The 17,684-nt window shown below is 38.6% G+C and overlaps 2 protein-coding genes across 2 annotated transcripts; one reads left to right on the plus strand and one right to left on the minus strand.

Moving 5' to 3' along the window:
- The first annotated feature begins 201 nt into the window (after positions 1-201).
- On the plus strand, positions 202-9,229 carry LOC149846187 (peroxisomal fatty acid beta-oxidation multifunctional protein MFP2-like). Its single transcript, XM_089996228.1, has 18 exons — positions 202-430; positions 3,260-3,331; positions 3,417-3,482; positions 3,562-3,618; positions 3,691-3,758; positions 3,844-3,925; positions 4,812-4,867; positions 4,962-5,264; positions 5,361-5,447; positions 6,438-6,612; positions 6,735-6,856; positions 6,932-7,095; positions 7,172-7,426; positions 7,804-7,925; positions 8,026-8,147; positions 8,368-8,516; positions 8,605-8,743; positions 9,002-9,229. Exons 1-18 carry the CDS (start codon positions 334-336, stop codon positions 9,035-9,037), a joined length of 2,172 nt encoding a protein of 723 aa, XP_089852354.1. The 5' UTR covers positions 202-333; the 3' UTR covers positions 9,038-9,229.
- Positions 9,230-10,219: 990 nt separating this feature from the next.
- On the minus strand, positions 10,220-17,374 carry LOC149846188 (BTB/POZ domain-containing protein At1g03010-like). The gene is made up of 4 exons (XM_089997869.1): positions 17,268-17,374; positions 14,486-14,552; positions 12,673-13,830; positions 10,220-10,765 (listed from the first exon to the last, which is right to left on the minus strand). The coding sequence occupies exons 1-4, from the start codon at positions 17,372-17,374 to the stop codon at positions 10,220-10,222; spliced, it is 1,878 nt and encodes a 625-aa protein (XP_089853995.1).
- Between the last annotated feature and the right edge of the window lie 310 nt (positions 17,375-17,684).

Raw genomic sequence — 17,684 nt, forward strand, 5'->3', positions numbered from 1 at the left:
TCACATCCCTACTTGACGTTATGAATATGCCGATAATTAGACCGTTTTAGAACGTACGCCAAAATAACGTAATATTTTAAGATATTTGCGATTATCCGTATGTCTGCGTCACAGTCACCGCCACCTTAAAAAACGGCCGTTTCACCACAACAAACTCTCACCGTCCTGCTTTAATTGCTTCTGACATTCACCATCGAGATTCGAGAGAAATTCATTTGGGGACCTTCTCTTCTTCTCTTCGTTCTCTCACACGTTCGCACACTCTCTCTCTCTCTCTCTCTCTCTCTCTCTCTCTCTCTCTCTCTCTGGTGCTGCAGTCCGTAATTCCACTAGATGGATGGGAAGGGAAGGACTCAGATGGAGGTTGGTGCCGATGGGGTCGCCGTGATCACCATCATCAATCCGCCCGTTAACTCGTTGTCGATCCCTGGTACCAACTCTTCTTTGTTCATATCGATTTCTGCCTACCCATTTCTTCTTCTTTTTTTGGGATGGGGGAGGTTAATTTGTTTATAACGATTATGGGCGTTTCTTTGTATGATTCCTTTTTTTTATGGTTTTATATTTGAGGATATTGGTGTTTTTCACTGAGATTAATTTCGAAAAATTTCTTCTATTCACTAACATGGTCAATTGTTTGACCAGTTTCTTACTTGTTCCTGCGCTGTTATATTGCTTTTTTGTAGGATGGGATCTATTATTTTTATTTTTTTATTTATTATTTTTTAATTTTTAATTTTTATTTTTTTTAGTTGACCATGATGTTGGTTTTCTTATTTTGGCTCAAAATTTAAGGATTCTTTTAATATATAGTGGTCTTTTGTTGTTTGTTTATTTATACGGTATTTGGATGTTCTATTTTTGAGTTTATTTCAGTAATTATCGGAGTGAAGTATTCCAGAAAACACATAGAAAAAGACAATCCTCTAGTGGAAGGTCGCCGGATACAAATTTATGGTGTCTATTATGGTTGGTATCAGGCTAGATTAAATTAGGACATTATTAATATTAATACTAATATTATTTATATTATTTTAAATTCAATTTCTATATATTGTGGTTTCATACCTTTCATTTTTTGGGCAGTAACTTTTTGAAAGCGTCAAAACATATTCGAATTGTTTGTTTTTGAGTTGAAAACCCATAAGATATGTTTGATTGGGTGATTGGTTTTCCTAGTGCCTGACGGTACTTGTTGAAGCTTCTTTATTTTTCTTCTTTAACAAAACAAGGAAAAGGGATAAATCTTTGGTGCTGATATCGATACTGTGTCATTGAGTCGAATGTCACATATTCACGCATTCCCAAGTAGAATTGCACCATGCAGATGGGTTTAGCATGGTCTACGTAGCGCAGATCATGTCTTTCATCTAACGGTTTGGTCCATTTGAGTCTGGCATGCCTTTTTTTGTCTTTTTTCTTGCATAGTGACTTTTTTGGTGCAATATGGATTTGTTTGATTATTCTTTATTTTTTAGACTATGTTTTATTGGTTCAAAGTATACTCTGAAGATTAACTATGAAAAATCCATCTGTGCAGTCAAATTTACATAAAATTGCATGAGTAATGAGATTTTCACTCATTCATACCAAGTCTGTGGTGCGTGAACCTTACACCAAGACTTATCCAAGGAAAAATAATTATACTTATTAGGAATTAATGCTTATGATTTTGTAGAGTTTGTAAGAGGACTGATAGCGTGGACGGGAAAATATGAGAAAGAATATGATATTCCCAAGAGCTTATTGTTCATGGGGCATATGATTTTCTTTTAATAGTGTCAAAGCTGTTGTTACCTGGTCTATCTACTTCATGCTTCAACTCGCAACCCTTGAATCAGTGTTTCTAGTGTACCAAGCCACCAAGGTCTTTTTTTTAGATCAAATAAACCTAGCCTAGCATACGAGAGTCTTTGCCCACTTGTTTAGTTATGACCTGAAACACTCTATGCAAGTAACTATTGGACAAAACTGCTATCAGAGGAAGAAGAAGAAGAAGAAGAATTCTCCAAATTTGTTCCCCTTAGACTGATAATCAACTTACACTAAAGTATAGTTGTAAAGTGTGTTCTCTTTCTGGAAAATCAATCACCATAATGATCGTACCCAATGATGCATCAACAAATATGTAGAGTGATTCTTGCTAGTTATTGTGATTTTCTTGAAGATTGTTTATTAAAACATCCAATTATTCATTAACAGTACATAAATGCTGCATCTTTATTTTTGTTTTTTTTAATTTGGTCAATTTTTTAACATTTTTGTGAAGCTTACGCCTTACACCTCGAGGCTTATGCCTCGCTTCATAAGTGGGTCTTACGCCTCGTTATGCCTCAATGCTATTCACAACATTGATCGTACCTTTTGTGGAAGATTTTACATCAATGCAAGCTCTAAATGCAGTGAGAACTGACAAAGAAGAAAGTAAAACAACAGGCTAAGTATCAAACAAAATTTTCTAATGATATGAGCATACCCATGCATGTGATACACACTACTCACAGACACCAAAAGATATGCACAGACACACACTTCCGTTTTTTTGTTTATATTGTACTCTCTCTTTCTCTCCATGTTTCCATATTTGTCGTTTCTTGATTTTTATGATAGATATATCGTGCTTCTCTTCTACTCCCTCTCATTTATGCATTCTTGGTTCCTGATCCTTTATTCTAAGCTATGGATATGCTTATTTTGCATTATTACTTGTTTGATATTTCACTGTTTGCACTTTGACAATATTATGTAGGTGTCAACTGTTAACAGTTTTTTTTTTGGTCTTATTTGTTACTCAGTTTCAAGCAATTTTTTTGTATTTTTTTCTAGACTATGTTACCTTAGTAACTAAAATGCCTACTGTATTATTATATACCCAATACTAAACCGATCAATGTATTTTACCTTTACTTCCCTTCTTTTTTATTAATACTTTCTTTTGCAATACATATGCTCTCCTCCTCATTATATCAGCTAATCATTCTCACATCCAAAGAGGCTCTGTGCAACTTATCAACTAGCATACTTACAGCACCAATTTGTGGAAACATGTTTTATTTGAAAAAGAACACACCAATTTGCATTTTTGGGTATGTGATGTGATGACCTTCATGAATATTGTCATCATGCTTTTCCCTCTTTAACTATTATTTATCAAATTATTGATACTGTTGTTGCTGTTATTTCCTATGATTGTTATATGGCTTTGGTAATGCTTAGTTGATTCCTTTAAATCGTGTTTTGTTATTTTTTCTTTGTCCAGTGTTGTACAGCTTGAAAGAGAACTACGAGCAAGCATTGGAAAGAAATGATGTAAAGGCAATTGTGATTACAGGTAATGAAGAACTAAATATGATTTATCTTTGGTGAGAACAGATGTTGATTGATCTGCATGTGCCTTGTTATCTTTGGTTGATCAGGTGCAAATGGAAAGTTTTCTGGAGGTGCTGATATTACTACCATTGAGGGAGTGCAACAGAAGACTAGTATGTAAAATGTTTATTTGTAATTGTGAAGCCAAAGTTGCTGCTGCTTATGGTAAAATATTTGTGCATGTTTGTTCAGTTGAACAGCCGAAACCAGGTTTGATATCAATAGATCTTATAACAGACACGTTGGAAGGTAGTGCTTACCGTTCTCACATTGGCTTTATCTTTGCAAGGTTGTAGCATTATTTATTGTTCCCTGATGTAGGTGCAAGGAAACCTTCAGTGGCTGCTATTGATGGAATTGCGCTTGGTGGTGGGCTCGAGATTGCAATGGTATACACTTTGTTTTTCTTTTTGGTTTTCTTGGTGTAATACCTATTTCTTCACTAGTTATACTGTTTGTCTGTGTGTTAATCAGGCATGCCATGGACGCATTTCAACCTCTTCTGCTCAACTAGGTTTGCCAGAACTTCAACTGGGAATAATTCCTGGATTTGGAGGCAATTCTTCAACAAAAGTTCATCCTTGATTTATGGGGTTGTTTTTGTTATAATGACTAAGATTGCACTTTGAAGTATATGCGTCAAATATTATTTCTGCTGGTATATGAATTTAGACATGTTGGAACTTGGAAGTTATTTTTCATAAAAAATATTATTGGATTTGGTGTTTTTCTTTGTAAAAGAGGAACCAGATGGTAATTCATGTCTTCAAGCTATTGGAAGCATCTTATTAGTCAAACATGAAACATTTTCTTTTTTCTTAAAGACTCTTGTGAAACACCATAATTGCACAAAAAAGAAAAGGATGGAATCTGCTTCCTGTAGATGCCTGTGAAAGACCTTTTGCAATAAATAAAATGTTAATAGAGAGGATTTTCTTCATTAACATTTTATTTATATGAACAAAACCTTAAAAATATTTCAAAAGATTTATGTATATCGGCCGCAAAACTAACACCAATTAGTAAATGACTATTTTGACTCTAAGATCACTTCTCAGCACTTGTGTTGTCCTTGGAAAATCCCTAATCAACATAGATAAGTGATTGATTTGCTTCATTAAGTTACTAACATTCATAAAATACTAAATGCTTGAGCCTGGCACCCTTCCATATGTCCAAAAGCGATCAACCACACTTACCTAATAATCAAAATGACTTTCTGTATCACCAGAATATCAGGTACCATAACTTCACTTGAAAAAATTAATGAAGATCCAACTAGCTCTGTAGCAGCCAAGTAATTTTAATTTCACTCACCAATATTCTATCTTCTATGTTCAAATTAATGTAAGAAAAAACCACTATCAAAGCGTGGAAGTTTTTATGGCTTTTGTTAGCACCTTATCTTTGTTGGTTGATTTAATCAAGGCTCATGATACCAGGTACACAACGACTTCCTCGACTAGTGGGCCTCACCAAGGGACTCGAGATGATTTTGGTACATCATCATGAAATGAATCCTTTGTTTGTTAATCTCAGTTAGATTCACTTTTTCTGGCAAATCACCTAAACTACTACTTATCCTCCCACAGTTGTCAAAACCAATAAGAGGACAGGAAGCTCTTAATGCAGGCCTTGTTGATGAAATAGCTAAACCAGAGGAAATTGTGGCAAGGGCACGCCAATGGGCACTTGAGATTGCTGAATATAGAAGACCAAAAGTTATCAGTCTTTACAAAAATGACAAACTTGAACCCCTTGAGGAGGCGAGGGAAGTACTTAAGTTTGCAAGGGCTCAAACACAGAAACGGGCTCCAAATCTCCAACATCCATTGATTTGCATTGATGTTATTGAAGAGGGAATTGTATCTGGTCCTGTTGCAGGACTTTGGAAGGTTGATATCAGTCCTATTACTTTTGTATTCCCTTTAATTTTGATGTTTGAAAAACATAGGACCATTTAAACCTTGATATTCCTTGTGGCTTAGCAGGAGGTTTACGCATCTCAGGAGCTTATTGTTTCTGACACTGCCAAGAGCTTGGTTCACTTTTTTTTCGCTCAGAGTGCAACCTCAAAGGTATTCCTATAATTTGATGCATGTACAATGGAATTAGGGTGATCATCGTCTGGTCTTTATGTTGGACCAAGATAAGTAGTGACTGGTCCAAGCCAGCTTTGTCTTAACAAACTGGTCTGAAGCATGTCATGATCCCTGCTTCATATTCTTCACTGACACTTGTAAACATTAAAATCAATAATGGCTCAGAATGGTGCTGATAATTCTCCTTATTCCTCTCTCTCTCATTCACACACCACACACACACACACACACACACGCACACATGCACACACACACACGCACACACACACACAGACCAACAAAAACATAAGGCTGTGCAACAAGCTGAACTTCTCACTGGAAGCATGGGAAAGTTCAAGTTTTGGCTTGTTAAGGCTTGGCTTGGGCTTGCTTGTTTGGCTAAACGAGCCAAACTCAAGCATGCTTTTAGGCTCATTTACTTGAATGAGCTGAAAATGGATCCTTGAGTTTGGCTTTATTAAAGCTTTTTTAAAATGTTATGTAAATACTAAACTGTATTTATCACATAATATGTATTGCTTATTTCATCAAGGGTTGTGTAACGGTGAATTTTTGAGAGGTTATGGATCCAAAACCTGCAGTCACTCCACTATAAAGAATAAAGAAAGGATTTATGAAAAGGCTCGGCTTTGCTCCACTCATGCATAGCTGACTCAAGCTTGAGGTCAATTAAGCTTAGTTGACCGAGCTTGAAGAATGCAGGTTTGGTTTCGGTTATGTGGGTGTGCACTGTGCAGCCCTACACGATAAAAAGGAGAAGAAACCTGACATGTTTGGCCTCTGCACATTGTCTACCATGCTCGAATCCCTTCGCCCATGATGGTGGCTATGATTCATTAGACCAGGCCAGCCAGCCTTTTATTGCCCTGTGGTTGAATTGAATATCTTTGATATGCCCATATTTGTAGGTTCATCCATGTAAATACATGTATACGTAACCTGCATTTCCTTTTTATGAGATCACAGGTTCCTGGGGTTACTGATCTGGGCTTGGTTCCAAGGAAAGTAAGAAAAGTTGCCGTTCTTGGTGGGGGTTTGATGGGCTCTGGAATAGCAACTGCCTTGATATTGAGCAACTACCCTGTAATCCTCAAGGAAGTAAATGCCCAGTTTCTGCAGGCAGGAATAGATAAAGTGATAGGTTAGTGATGTGATGCTTTTGCATTAAGTGCTCACAATAAATTAATTTCAATCAAACTGTCAAATTTAGCTGTTGATAAATGAACGTATTGTGCAAAATCTGTGTCATATGGATATTTTCAGCAAATCTGCAAAGCCGCGTAAAAAAAGGAAAAATGACCCAAGCAAAGTTTGAGCAAACATTCTCTCTTCTCAAGGGTGTTCTTGACTATGAAAGCTTTAAAGATGTTGACCTTGTTATTGAGGTGATGCGAAACACATTGTGTGAATTGTTTTTCTGTTGCTTCTATCAATTCATTAAGCAAAATGTCTTTGAGCAGGCTGTCATTGAAAATGTGACGTTGAAGCAACAAATTTTTGCTGACCTTGAAAAATATTGCCCATCACATTGCATTCTTGCAAGCAATACATCTACAATAGACTTGAATTTGATTGGCGAAAAGACCAAGTCTGGTGGTCGAATAGTTGGGGCACACTTTTTTAGGTAATTATGTTTTTTGAGAAGCTTCTGTGTTGGTTTCATTTCATCTTTTGACCAGCTGATAGTGCTATTATTGCAGTCCTGCCCATGTTATGCCACTCTTGGAAATAGTCCGTAGCCATCATACATCCCCACAAGTAATTGTTGATTTGATAGATGTGGGCAAGAAGATACGCAAAACCCCTATTGTGGTTGGAAGCTGCACTGGCTTTGCTGTGAACAGGATGTTCTTTCCCTATACACAGTCAGCTCTTCTATTAGTCGACCGTGGTCTTGATGTTTATCACATTGATCATGTGATTACCAAATTTGGAATGCCAATGGGGCCATTCAGGTACATCAAAATGAAAGACACTTCTAACTAGGAATACAAAATTCATGTGCTTCTGTAAATAACTTGTGCAAATATTTCAACTTTCAAGATTTAGTCAAAGAACTCGGGCCTGTTGTTTGGCTTGAGGCAGCGATTTAACTTGAAACTCAATCCACTTGAGCATGTGTTTGATATTCCGGGGACATGAGACGTGGGACTCAGCTGAGTCAAATTGAAACTAATTATATTTTTGTACTCGAGTGAATTGAAAGCCTGATAGTTTAGAGATTCAGCCTTGAGTTGCCGTATCCCAGCCGAAGGCCTTAGTTTGCAATTCCCTTGAAAAAGAGTAGTTATAAGCTCTCCTAAAAAATGGTGGCCATTTCTTCCTGATGCAGGCTCACTGATCTGGTAGGCTTTGACATAGGAGTTGCAACTGGTATCCAATACCTTGAGAATTTTCCTGATAGAGTTTACAAGTCCATGCTTGTACCTCTCATGCTTGAAGACAAGAGAGCTGGTAAGCATCAACTCAGTTTTTGAAAATTTTGGCATTTTTGTTTGTGATTGACTTTATGATTTTCTAGAGAATCTTTTAATTGAATGATGGCTCTTTTTAGGTGAAAAAACACGCAAAGGCTTCTATATATATGATGAAAGGCGCAAGGCCACTTCAGACCCTGAAATAAAGAAGTATATTGAGAAGTCACGGAGTATTGCTGGACTTATGAAGGATGCAAAGGTAAAAGTTTTGTTATACAGAATGTGGGAAAGTGATATTGCTTGGGATGTATAATAATAATCACCAACTTGAGGCGACCATCGAATCATGCACTTGACTAACTAGCAACATGTTGTGATTTAGGTTGCTGATTCCTAAGTCACATGCCACAGTTCTTCAGTAAGGTTTGATGTTATTAGTTTGTGACATTAATGAAGTATCTTTCTCTTGTTGGTTGCAGCCACTGAAACTGCAAGACAGAGATATTGTGGAGATGGTTTTCTTTCCTGTGGTAAATGAGGCCTGCCGTGTTCTTGCAGAGGGTATAACAGTAAAATCATCTGACCTTGACGTTGCTTCAGTTATGGGAATGGGTTTCCCTCCGTACAGGTGGTTCAGTCCTTCCTATATGATATGAACTTTCACTTTAACATGCTGCAGAAGTAACTCCAGTTTTGATCTTATTATCTTGTTCCAGGGGAGGAGTTATGCATTGGGCTGGCTCATTTGGATCCAAATACATTGTCTCAAGGTTAAATGAGTGGTCAGTAACATATGGCAGATTCTTTAAACCTTGTGCTTACTTAGAGGAAAGAGCAGCGAAGGGAATTTCTCTGGTAAGAATCATTTGCATCATTGCCATTTTTTCATTGTCATTGTTGTCATTAGCATCACAATTTCATGTTGCTGTCACCATATTTCATTATTGATCTGTGGGACCTCAAAGTAGATCTTATTAACTTTGTGCAACTCGCAAGAGCCAACGGGTGATGTTGTTGCCTGAGGCATCTAATCTTGTGCTGTATACCAAGTCATGAAAGAGAGTTTCACAAGTCATATTATATTGGATGAGTAACTGGATAATACTGCTGCAGGATGCAAAGGTTGAACATCCGACATCGCGGCTATAAGACCGGATAAGTTCATGCAACATAGTTGAGGAAAAGAGCATCATCCCTAAGATTGAATAAGAGTAGAAAAATGCATGCTCAGGAACAGCAATCAAGCAGCAATAATATGGTCACTGTAGATACAGTGTGAGTTGGGATATTGTATTATCATTATAAGAAATTGCAGAATTTCATTATTGCAACATTTCTCAACCTTCCTCTCTCGTTTACCATATGCTTTTATCTGTCTTTCAATTTCCAAGCAATCTAAGTTGGATTGGTAATTATATGCAGTCTGAAAAGAAAGCATTTGATTAATTAACGTGAAAGGGGATAAATAATGGATTTTAATTTTTAACTGACTATTGTAGATTGAGATGTCTAAGATGATCATGGGCGTACCTTTTATGGTACTCAAAAGTTAGCATCAATAATAACAATCCAGGCATTTTTTGGTGGGTGTTTATAGGGTGATCACATATAGTGCATAAACTTCAAGGTTATAGGGTGATCACATATTGTACATAAAAATCAAGCCATCCAGTGTTGCCAATTATAAAAAGTTAGGTGGTATATAGGGAAATTAACAAAATAGTCATAACCTTTTCAGGAAAATGATATCACCTGTAGGATGTTGTAGCACACTGCCCTCTTCAATGTTCTTCAGATTTGGGTTGAATATCTGTTCTAATCCAAATTCATTTAGTTGGATTTGGTAAAGCAAGAAGGATTCTGTTACCAATCAGAATCAGATTCAGTTTAGGGTATTACATCTGGTTCCAAACCAAATCTAAACCCGAGTGATGCCCAAATGTGATTATATGTAAAATTCTGTCCAATTTGCTATTTTATGCTAGTCAATTCTTGATGTGGTACTATCCTTTTTCCATCAGAACCTGAGTCCAACTCTGAATCCAATTACGTCAGATTCAGTAAGCCTGCAACAAAAACAAATCCAACCCATTTGCATCCTACTCTTCAATGAACACCATTATTTTATTTGTGGCATGCCCCTCTTATCAGTGTTAATGCTGCTTCCTTGATTTTTTGTTAGGGAAAACCCACACTTTTTGAGATAGTTGGCACTACCAAGCTTGGTCCACAAAGAGTTCAATAAGCAAAAGAAGAAAAACAAATGAAAAAAGACAATATCTACTTGTTATCACACATTGACTTGTTACAATTTTTTTTAATCACTCATTATCAAGAAACAGAATGACGCCGTCGCTTCTGAAACAGAAAACGAACATCCACATGTGATTTCCTTGAACTGATGGACTTGCTGTCTTTTCGAAACAGAGCATTGAGTTTGCTCAGTTTTCTCACAAAGGAGTTGAGCATGTTAACTGGATTTGATTTGATAAGTTCTTGTTTGATTGACACATGATCCTTTTCCAAGTCAGTCAGCCTCATCCTCATCCTTGCTATCTCCATCTTCAGCTCTCTGTTTTCTCTTCTTACAGAAGCATAATTGTCCCTTGGTGATATGGCACCACTACCTGCACCACTGCTCAGTTTGTGGGGGTTTTGCTGAGAGCCAGTGGAACCAAAGAAGAGATGATGATGATGGTCCTCTCCATGCATGGCATTTCGAAGCCTGATCTGTTCAAAGTACAGAACTTGCACTGCCATTTGTACAGGTAACCTCTCATTCTGAGCAGCATGGGTGCAGGCATCTTGGGATAGCTTTTGACAGTCAATGGTTTTGCAGAGGCAGTAACGCTCCGATTCCTTGATATTAGGATGAACCTGAAAAAGGAAAACATGCGTTGTGAGAAATTTAGAAGAGGAAAAAGAATTGTTCTTTGGGTATATTCAGTGGAAGTATCTAGAGAAAAGGGAAATAGAGTAACTTTAGTCTTCTAGTTAGAAATCTCTAATAAATCTGACTATCGATTATTTTGTGATAATCTTTTACCTTTCATAGAAATAGAAAGAGATAAATGGAAATGACATCTCTTATTGTCTGTGATAGTCGTCTTCGACTAAATGATATTCAAACCAAAGGGATCTGAATAAAATTGGAATATGGATAGATTAAAATGAAATAGAGCCCCTTTGAGGTTTCCTACAAAATGAGGCACGGAATGGAGCCACAACGAAGAAGTTCTGGGAGTTATGGGGGAAGCTTCCGGCTCATATTATCATGCATTGAGAACAGGAGTTGAACTATATTGGATCTAACCTCCCATTGCTCCTTAGTATTTTAGTGGTAGAGTGGTCAGCTATTAACTAACTGATTGGAGGTTTGAATCCCACTTGGGAATATTAATGAATTCACCATCAGGAGTAGCCTACCGTATTCTAGACAGCTATGTCACATGGGTGCGGGTGCGGGTGTGGGTGCGGGTGCGGGTGCGGGTGCGGGTGCGGGTGCGGGTGCGGGTGCGGGTGCGGGTGCGGGTGCGGGTGCGGGTGTGGGTGTGGGTGCGGGTGCGGGTGTGGGGCACTTTCAAAAAACTTGGGTGCAGGGGTGCGGCAAAAATATAAAAAATTATATATATATATATATATATATATATATATATATATATATATATATATATATATAAAGTCCAAAAGTTGGACATAAATGACTCTGAGTGCATTGACTGCACCCAGGGTCAGGTTGACCACATCGGGTGCGGGTGCAGCACCTAGTTGAAGAGTCCCTGTGACATAGCTAGACAGAAATATTGTGGTACATTGATTTGTCAAATCCTCAACAAATTAGAGAGGATAGAGTATACATATAGTGAAGCATCAGCTTTCATTAAGCAACTGAAAATTTTCATCTTATTAGCAGAAAGCAGATAATGGTATCAAAATCTTTTTATTGGTCTCTGAAGCTATAGTGAAAACCTTGAAGTCTATTGTGGAACAAAAGACTGGATTTTAGGTTTCTTAAAATATGAAAACTGTGATTAATCTATCAGGGAGTTTCTGGCTCTAGATAGAAGGAAATGGATGAATTTTGTCCATGGGGTTCTGAAAACCTCAAAGCAGGGTAGTTCACGTCCAAGAGCACCTAGAAACTATGGAACTTGGAGCATCTGATGAAGAAAGCTTCCTGATTTTTTATCTTTAAGAGCTTCCAGTGTTATCAGGTGGGGAAGAAATGTAAGCCAGAACTTAAAATCTAGATTTCCAAGATTTTGAATATGTGAAAGAAGGTTTGAACCTAGGGGTGTCAATGGGTCGGGTTTGACCCGACTCCAACCTGTACCAAATCCTATAGGGTCAAGATTTGGTGATAAACAAGGAGGTCCGATTAGAATCCGGGTCAGATTCAAAGGATCCAATTAGTACATGGAGCCGGGTATGGTTTATGAAATTTCATACCAGACCCAGGCCTGACCCGAGTTCGGACTCAGATCCGCAACTTTTCAATGTAAAAAAGATAATAAAACAAAATTTATTTTACCAGGTATGGTCTGGGTCTGGTTCATGTAATCATTATAGGGTCCAGTATGGTTTCTCTTATGGTAGGTCCGATTGGACTCAAGTTCGGACCCGGTACCAGCATCTTAAATCAAGTCTGGGTTTGGTCACACCTGGGTCCTAACCAAACCAGACCGGTTGACAAATTGAACCCCATTAAGTGACTTTCTTACAGAAAGGAAAAATCCATTTTGATAAGAAATGTAGAGATGATATGTGGATGTATAGACAGATACCTTGAGAAAGATATCAATGGTTTTGTAGAGTCCATCACTAACAATTCTTGCATGGTCCGGAAGTAGCTCAGCCATGGCAATGAACTTTGCGGGAGTCAAATTTGAATCCATTGCAATCTCTGCAAGATAGCTGTCCAATAGCTTGGATACCTTAAAAATCAAACTCTGCTTAGGAGATCTTGGACTATCAAACTCATAGCCTGCATTGAACTCTGCTTGAAGGAGGTTATCATTATCTTCTTCATCATCCAAGTTGAGAAAAGTGGAGATAATTCTTTGAACTGAGTCTGTGTCAAACGATGTGGAATTGCCATTAGATGGGCTGGTAGGGATGAGGATATCTTCAAGAATTGCTTGGTCTAACTGCAGGCCAATTCTCCTCTCCAAATCTGATCTGCAAGTTGATGATGCAGATGCTACTATTGCCATTTTAAGCAAACCGGAGAGGAATGCTATTGGCACTGGGCTGTTTCTCGACTGTGTTGGCAGTAATCCAACTATTGTTTCAATTATATGTCTCTGTTTCTTTTGAATCTCCATATCCAAGGGTCCTCCTTGAAGAGAGTTCTGGGAGTAGCTGATCAGAATTTTACTGATGAAATCCTGTTTCAGTCCCTTAGACTTCAGTGTTGATACAACTCTTTGGAAGAAGTCAATACTTAACTTCGTAAGACCGTTGCCCCACCAATCTGGTAAAGTATCCATTTCTGAATCGATATTTTTAGTCAGAAAGTTTTGTTCAAGTCTTGATAACCCAGAAGTCAGCTGCTCTTTGCAGACATTTGATGCAATCCCATTGATGATTCTGTTGATAATTTTAATATCTTCTGCAACTGGGAGTAGAGTTTCACACTGATGAAGGACAACAACAGAATTTGAAATGCTTGGGAACACAACTTCTCTTAGATAATTCTCCGTTTGAGATTCCAAGTTCTTCCCTGCGAAGTCCTCTGTCATTTCTAGGTAATGAGTTGCACATCTCAACATAGCAACGTTGTTTATTGTGATCTCAATATTTATGCCGTAGCAGAACTTTGCTGCTAGCTCAAAAGCTTCTGGTCCACCTGGGAATGCATCAATGCTTATCCTTGATAATCTCAAATCCTTTGCTTCAGTCAGCATTCTTTGAATCTTCCCACATCGAGATACCAGAGGAAACTGGGGTAAGGAAAAGCTAGTTAGTTTTTATGATCATTCTGCAGAGAGTCATATTTACATATGCATATCTTTTGAGATCAACCCTACATTATGGGGTCAAAAAGCCAAAATTAGTTATTCATGGGATCAAAAGGCCAAAATGCGTGATTCATTTTAACCCTTATAAAAGTCTGGAAGAGAGTTGTTGGGCAGAAATTATGGGGACCGGGAAATAGTGAGCAGAAGGCAGGCCAGTATTGCAAATGCCACATGTTGTGCACAATTTTGCAGAAGAGAAATATTTACTGAGTAAGGACTGCTGCCAATCAGTGGCACCAGATCAAATTCGACGAAAATCCCTCTTAGATCCTTGATTCCTGATGTTTTTCCTTAAAGAACACTTATTAGTTCCTCATTACAGTTTGGAATCAGTAATTACTAATAATTCTGGAAAGACTTCCAATACAGCAAAGTAAAGGAAACAATTACTTTGCAAGGGTGGTGGACATATTTTGGTCACCTATGCAAGAACAGCATATGCTTCACACACACAAAATATGGTTGTGTATAGAAAGGAGGTATATGTGGATTTACTAGTTTGGATTCCTTGTTTCTCCACTGCTCCTCCTTGCACACACAAACACACACACACACACACAGAGAGAGAGAGAGATGCCTTGTGGAGGAAGAATTTGGCTGCGTGTACTTCAACTGTAAGATCACTGGAAACGTCTGAAAGCGGCCTGCAGTCAGGATGAAATGCACGGTGTGAGAAATAAACAGGAAAAAAGAAGAAAAAAGAACAGAAGAAAACGACTGAGATGGCTGATTGATCTGTGCCAACATTTTTCATGTATCTCCCAGTGGTTGACAACAGTCTGGAAAGCCAACTGAAAGCTACCATGTTAGTAGGCCTTTATCACACTGAGTATTGGTTTAGGTTCTAATGGAAGACACTTTATAGACCTGCTATATCAGAGGATAGGGTGCACCAAGTGACCAAAACACCCTTAAGATTTCAATTCTTATTTGTTTTTCCATTTTTGTGTTAAATATGAATTTCATGTCGGTTACTGGCGGGACTTCAACTTTTACCTATAATATGTGCAATCCTATACTATTGCCATATTGGGTGTGTAGTAATAGTTATCTATATGACTTTGGCAGTGAAACATGTTTATAATATAATGACTGATATGGAGTTTTTTTCACCAATATGATTTTCAGTGATTTCTTGGCAAGGGTTTTTTTTTTAAAGTTCTTTAAAAAATGTTTTTTTTTTTAAATCTCAGCAAAATCTTGGAAGTTTTAAAAACTAAGAAATATAGAAGTAATAAAAAAGATAGTAATCTCAAAAAAAATAAAAAGATAAGAAATAGTAGGCTTTGTATTGCTATAAAAAAAGCAGGCTTGAAATGTATGAAAATATGATTTTTTTTTGAAAAAAAAAAAACTTGTGAAAATGTTGCAACAATGTGTTCTGGTGATATTTTGAAAACTTCATGACATTTTCATGTTTTTTTTACTATTGTGGAAAGACAATATTATTTGCAATATTTTCAAAATCTCAGAAGTATTTGTACAGCTGGTCCCACTATGCACGCAGCATTATCCTCCTTATCAAGGGTAATGCTGTCATCGATGACGACCTTTATATATAACCCGTGGGTGGGATGGGAACCTGTTAAGTTGATGACTGAAGTGCTCGTTTTCCCGTGGATGTAGGCATAACGCCGAACCACATTAATTTTCGATTCCCATTTCTCTCTTTCTTAAGTTTTCTTTTACCAAACAACCTCTGTCCTTACTTCCCAATTCTATGATCATTAGGGACACATCTCCTTTACAGTGATATTCACACCAACCAAGCCCATCATCACCCTTGTTATATCATTGTCAATTTTACAAGATAATGCTAATAAATTCCAAATGACATTGCAAGTGTTTGGGAGTGAGAGGTGACATATATCAAGCGTTCATTCATCTTATGGCAAATAAAAATCTAGAGAGAGATCCTAAAAAACAACCAAAAGAATCCAAAGACATCTCTCCATGCAACTTGGCAAAAGTATAAGGGTGCCCATAAATGCTTCACCTCCGTTGCTACCTCCTGGTGACCGGGGAACCTTAAGAGTTTTACCAGCCAAAAGTCTGCCATTTTTACTATGGGTGAGTGGAGGTTTTTCCTTGGCATGAAGAGAAAAGGTATGACCAACGGGGCTCTGCCTGTTTGGTAAGAGCTGTTAGTGCACGTCACCTTGTGTTGGGACATTGCAAGTTCAAAACCCAATGTATCTTGTGTAACTGGTGGGGGTCTGCCTAAGGGATGGCAGTGGACCAGGGTGGGGGCGGGGGACAAGGTCTCCACCCTCACCCCCATCCTGCCCTCCATCCCTGCATCCCCGTTTTTATTTTAACCTTCATCCCCGTTTCATGTCTTCCGGAGAAATGGGGGCAAGGCAAGGCGGAGCCCTATTTTCCCTCAGTCCACTGCCACCCCTAAAGAAGGATTGGGGATGGGGGCAAGGCAAGGATCGGCACAGGGATGGGGCAGGGCGGGGGAAAGCATAAGTCCATCCTTGCACGAGTTTTAATTTTAATTTTAATTTTAATTTTCATCCCTGCCTCCATCCCCGTTTCATGCCCTCCATCCCCGGTCCAAATGGGGCGAGGCGAGGCGGGGTAGGGCCCGTTTTCCCCAATGTACTGCCATCCCTAGTTTGCCTAACCCCAGTTTGCCTTAAAAAAAAAAGGTACGAAGGCATTTTCGTGAGTCCAACCACTCAAAGGAAATGTTTTTGAGTTGCGTTCGTTTGGGACGAGAGAAAGTTAAGGCCCGTTTGCATGTCACTGAAAAGAGGGAGTTTTCACGGAATGGCACGAAACCCACAGGCACATGCAAACAAGGCACCCGTTTTCTCACACGGAAAACAGAGGCCAAAATCAACGCAAACGCCGCTTTACCGCGGTAACGTCACCCGTCCCAGGGCGAGGGGTCCGATTCATTTACCGTGCAAGGACACTCCACGCGGATTGCAGCACCCTAAAAGTAATGGGCCATTTAACTGTGCGTTGCGTGGGACGCTGGTGCAGTCATTGAGATGCGTGGACGCGCTGCTCCGCACATCAACAACCCCCCTGAACGGAGTGGACGGGGATGGTATTCAGAAAAAGAAAGAAAGAAAGGAAGGTTGTCCTGATAGTGTGTCCAGGACAAGAATAGTGTCCTATCTGTGCTGAATAGCGTGTTCTGTTGATGACAGTCCACAGGTACGTCGGGGTAAGCTCTCACATCAGAAGATCATAATGATAAAAATATCCATAGAAGTGAAATGTCTCCATTCGTTGTTCAACTGTTATAACGTTAAAACTGAAAGACCAAAGAGTATTTTGGTCATTTAAATGAACGAAACGCCGATACCCTCAATGAGAGAGAGAGAGAGAGAGATTTTGCGTACCATTCATGGGTGTGTTTGGTAGCAGCAGAACTTGAAAGGGTGGTGGGTCGGAGGTGTCGCTTAACGGAGATGCTGGGCTTCAGATCAACAACCGTAGCAAAACCCATCTCGTCTTCCCTCCAATTCTTATAACTGCTCTGTTGGAATGTCACCAAACAACCAGCTGCTTACTCTCCTCCAATAATTTTACTTATGAGAGAGAGATCTTGAAATCCCAGAAAACAGTAGGATTTTTGGAGTACCCACAAAGAGACTTTCAGGCTTTATAGCTTCTGCTTTTGAACTGGTACCTGTTGTTACTTTCTTCTTTCTTTCAGTTTAACCTGTGATCTTTTAGAGAGAGAGAGAGAGAGAGGGGGGAGAGTGGTTGGTGAGAATATCAATGACATTTAGCAGCAGAAATCCTGGGAAATTTGC

This window comes from Nuphar pumila, chromosome 2 (assembly GCF_984573655.1).
Source record: "Nuphar pumila chromosome 2, dmNupPumi1.hap1.1, whole genome shotgun sequence".
Taxonomy (NCBI): Eukaryota; Viridiplantae; Streptophyta; class Magnoliopsida; order Nymphaeales; family Nymphaeaceae; genus Nuphar; species Nuphar pumila.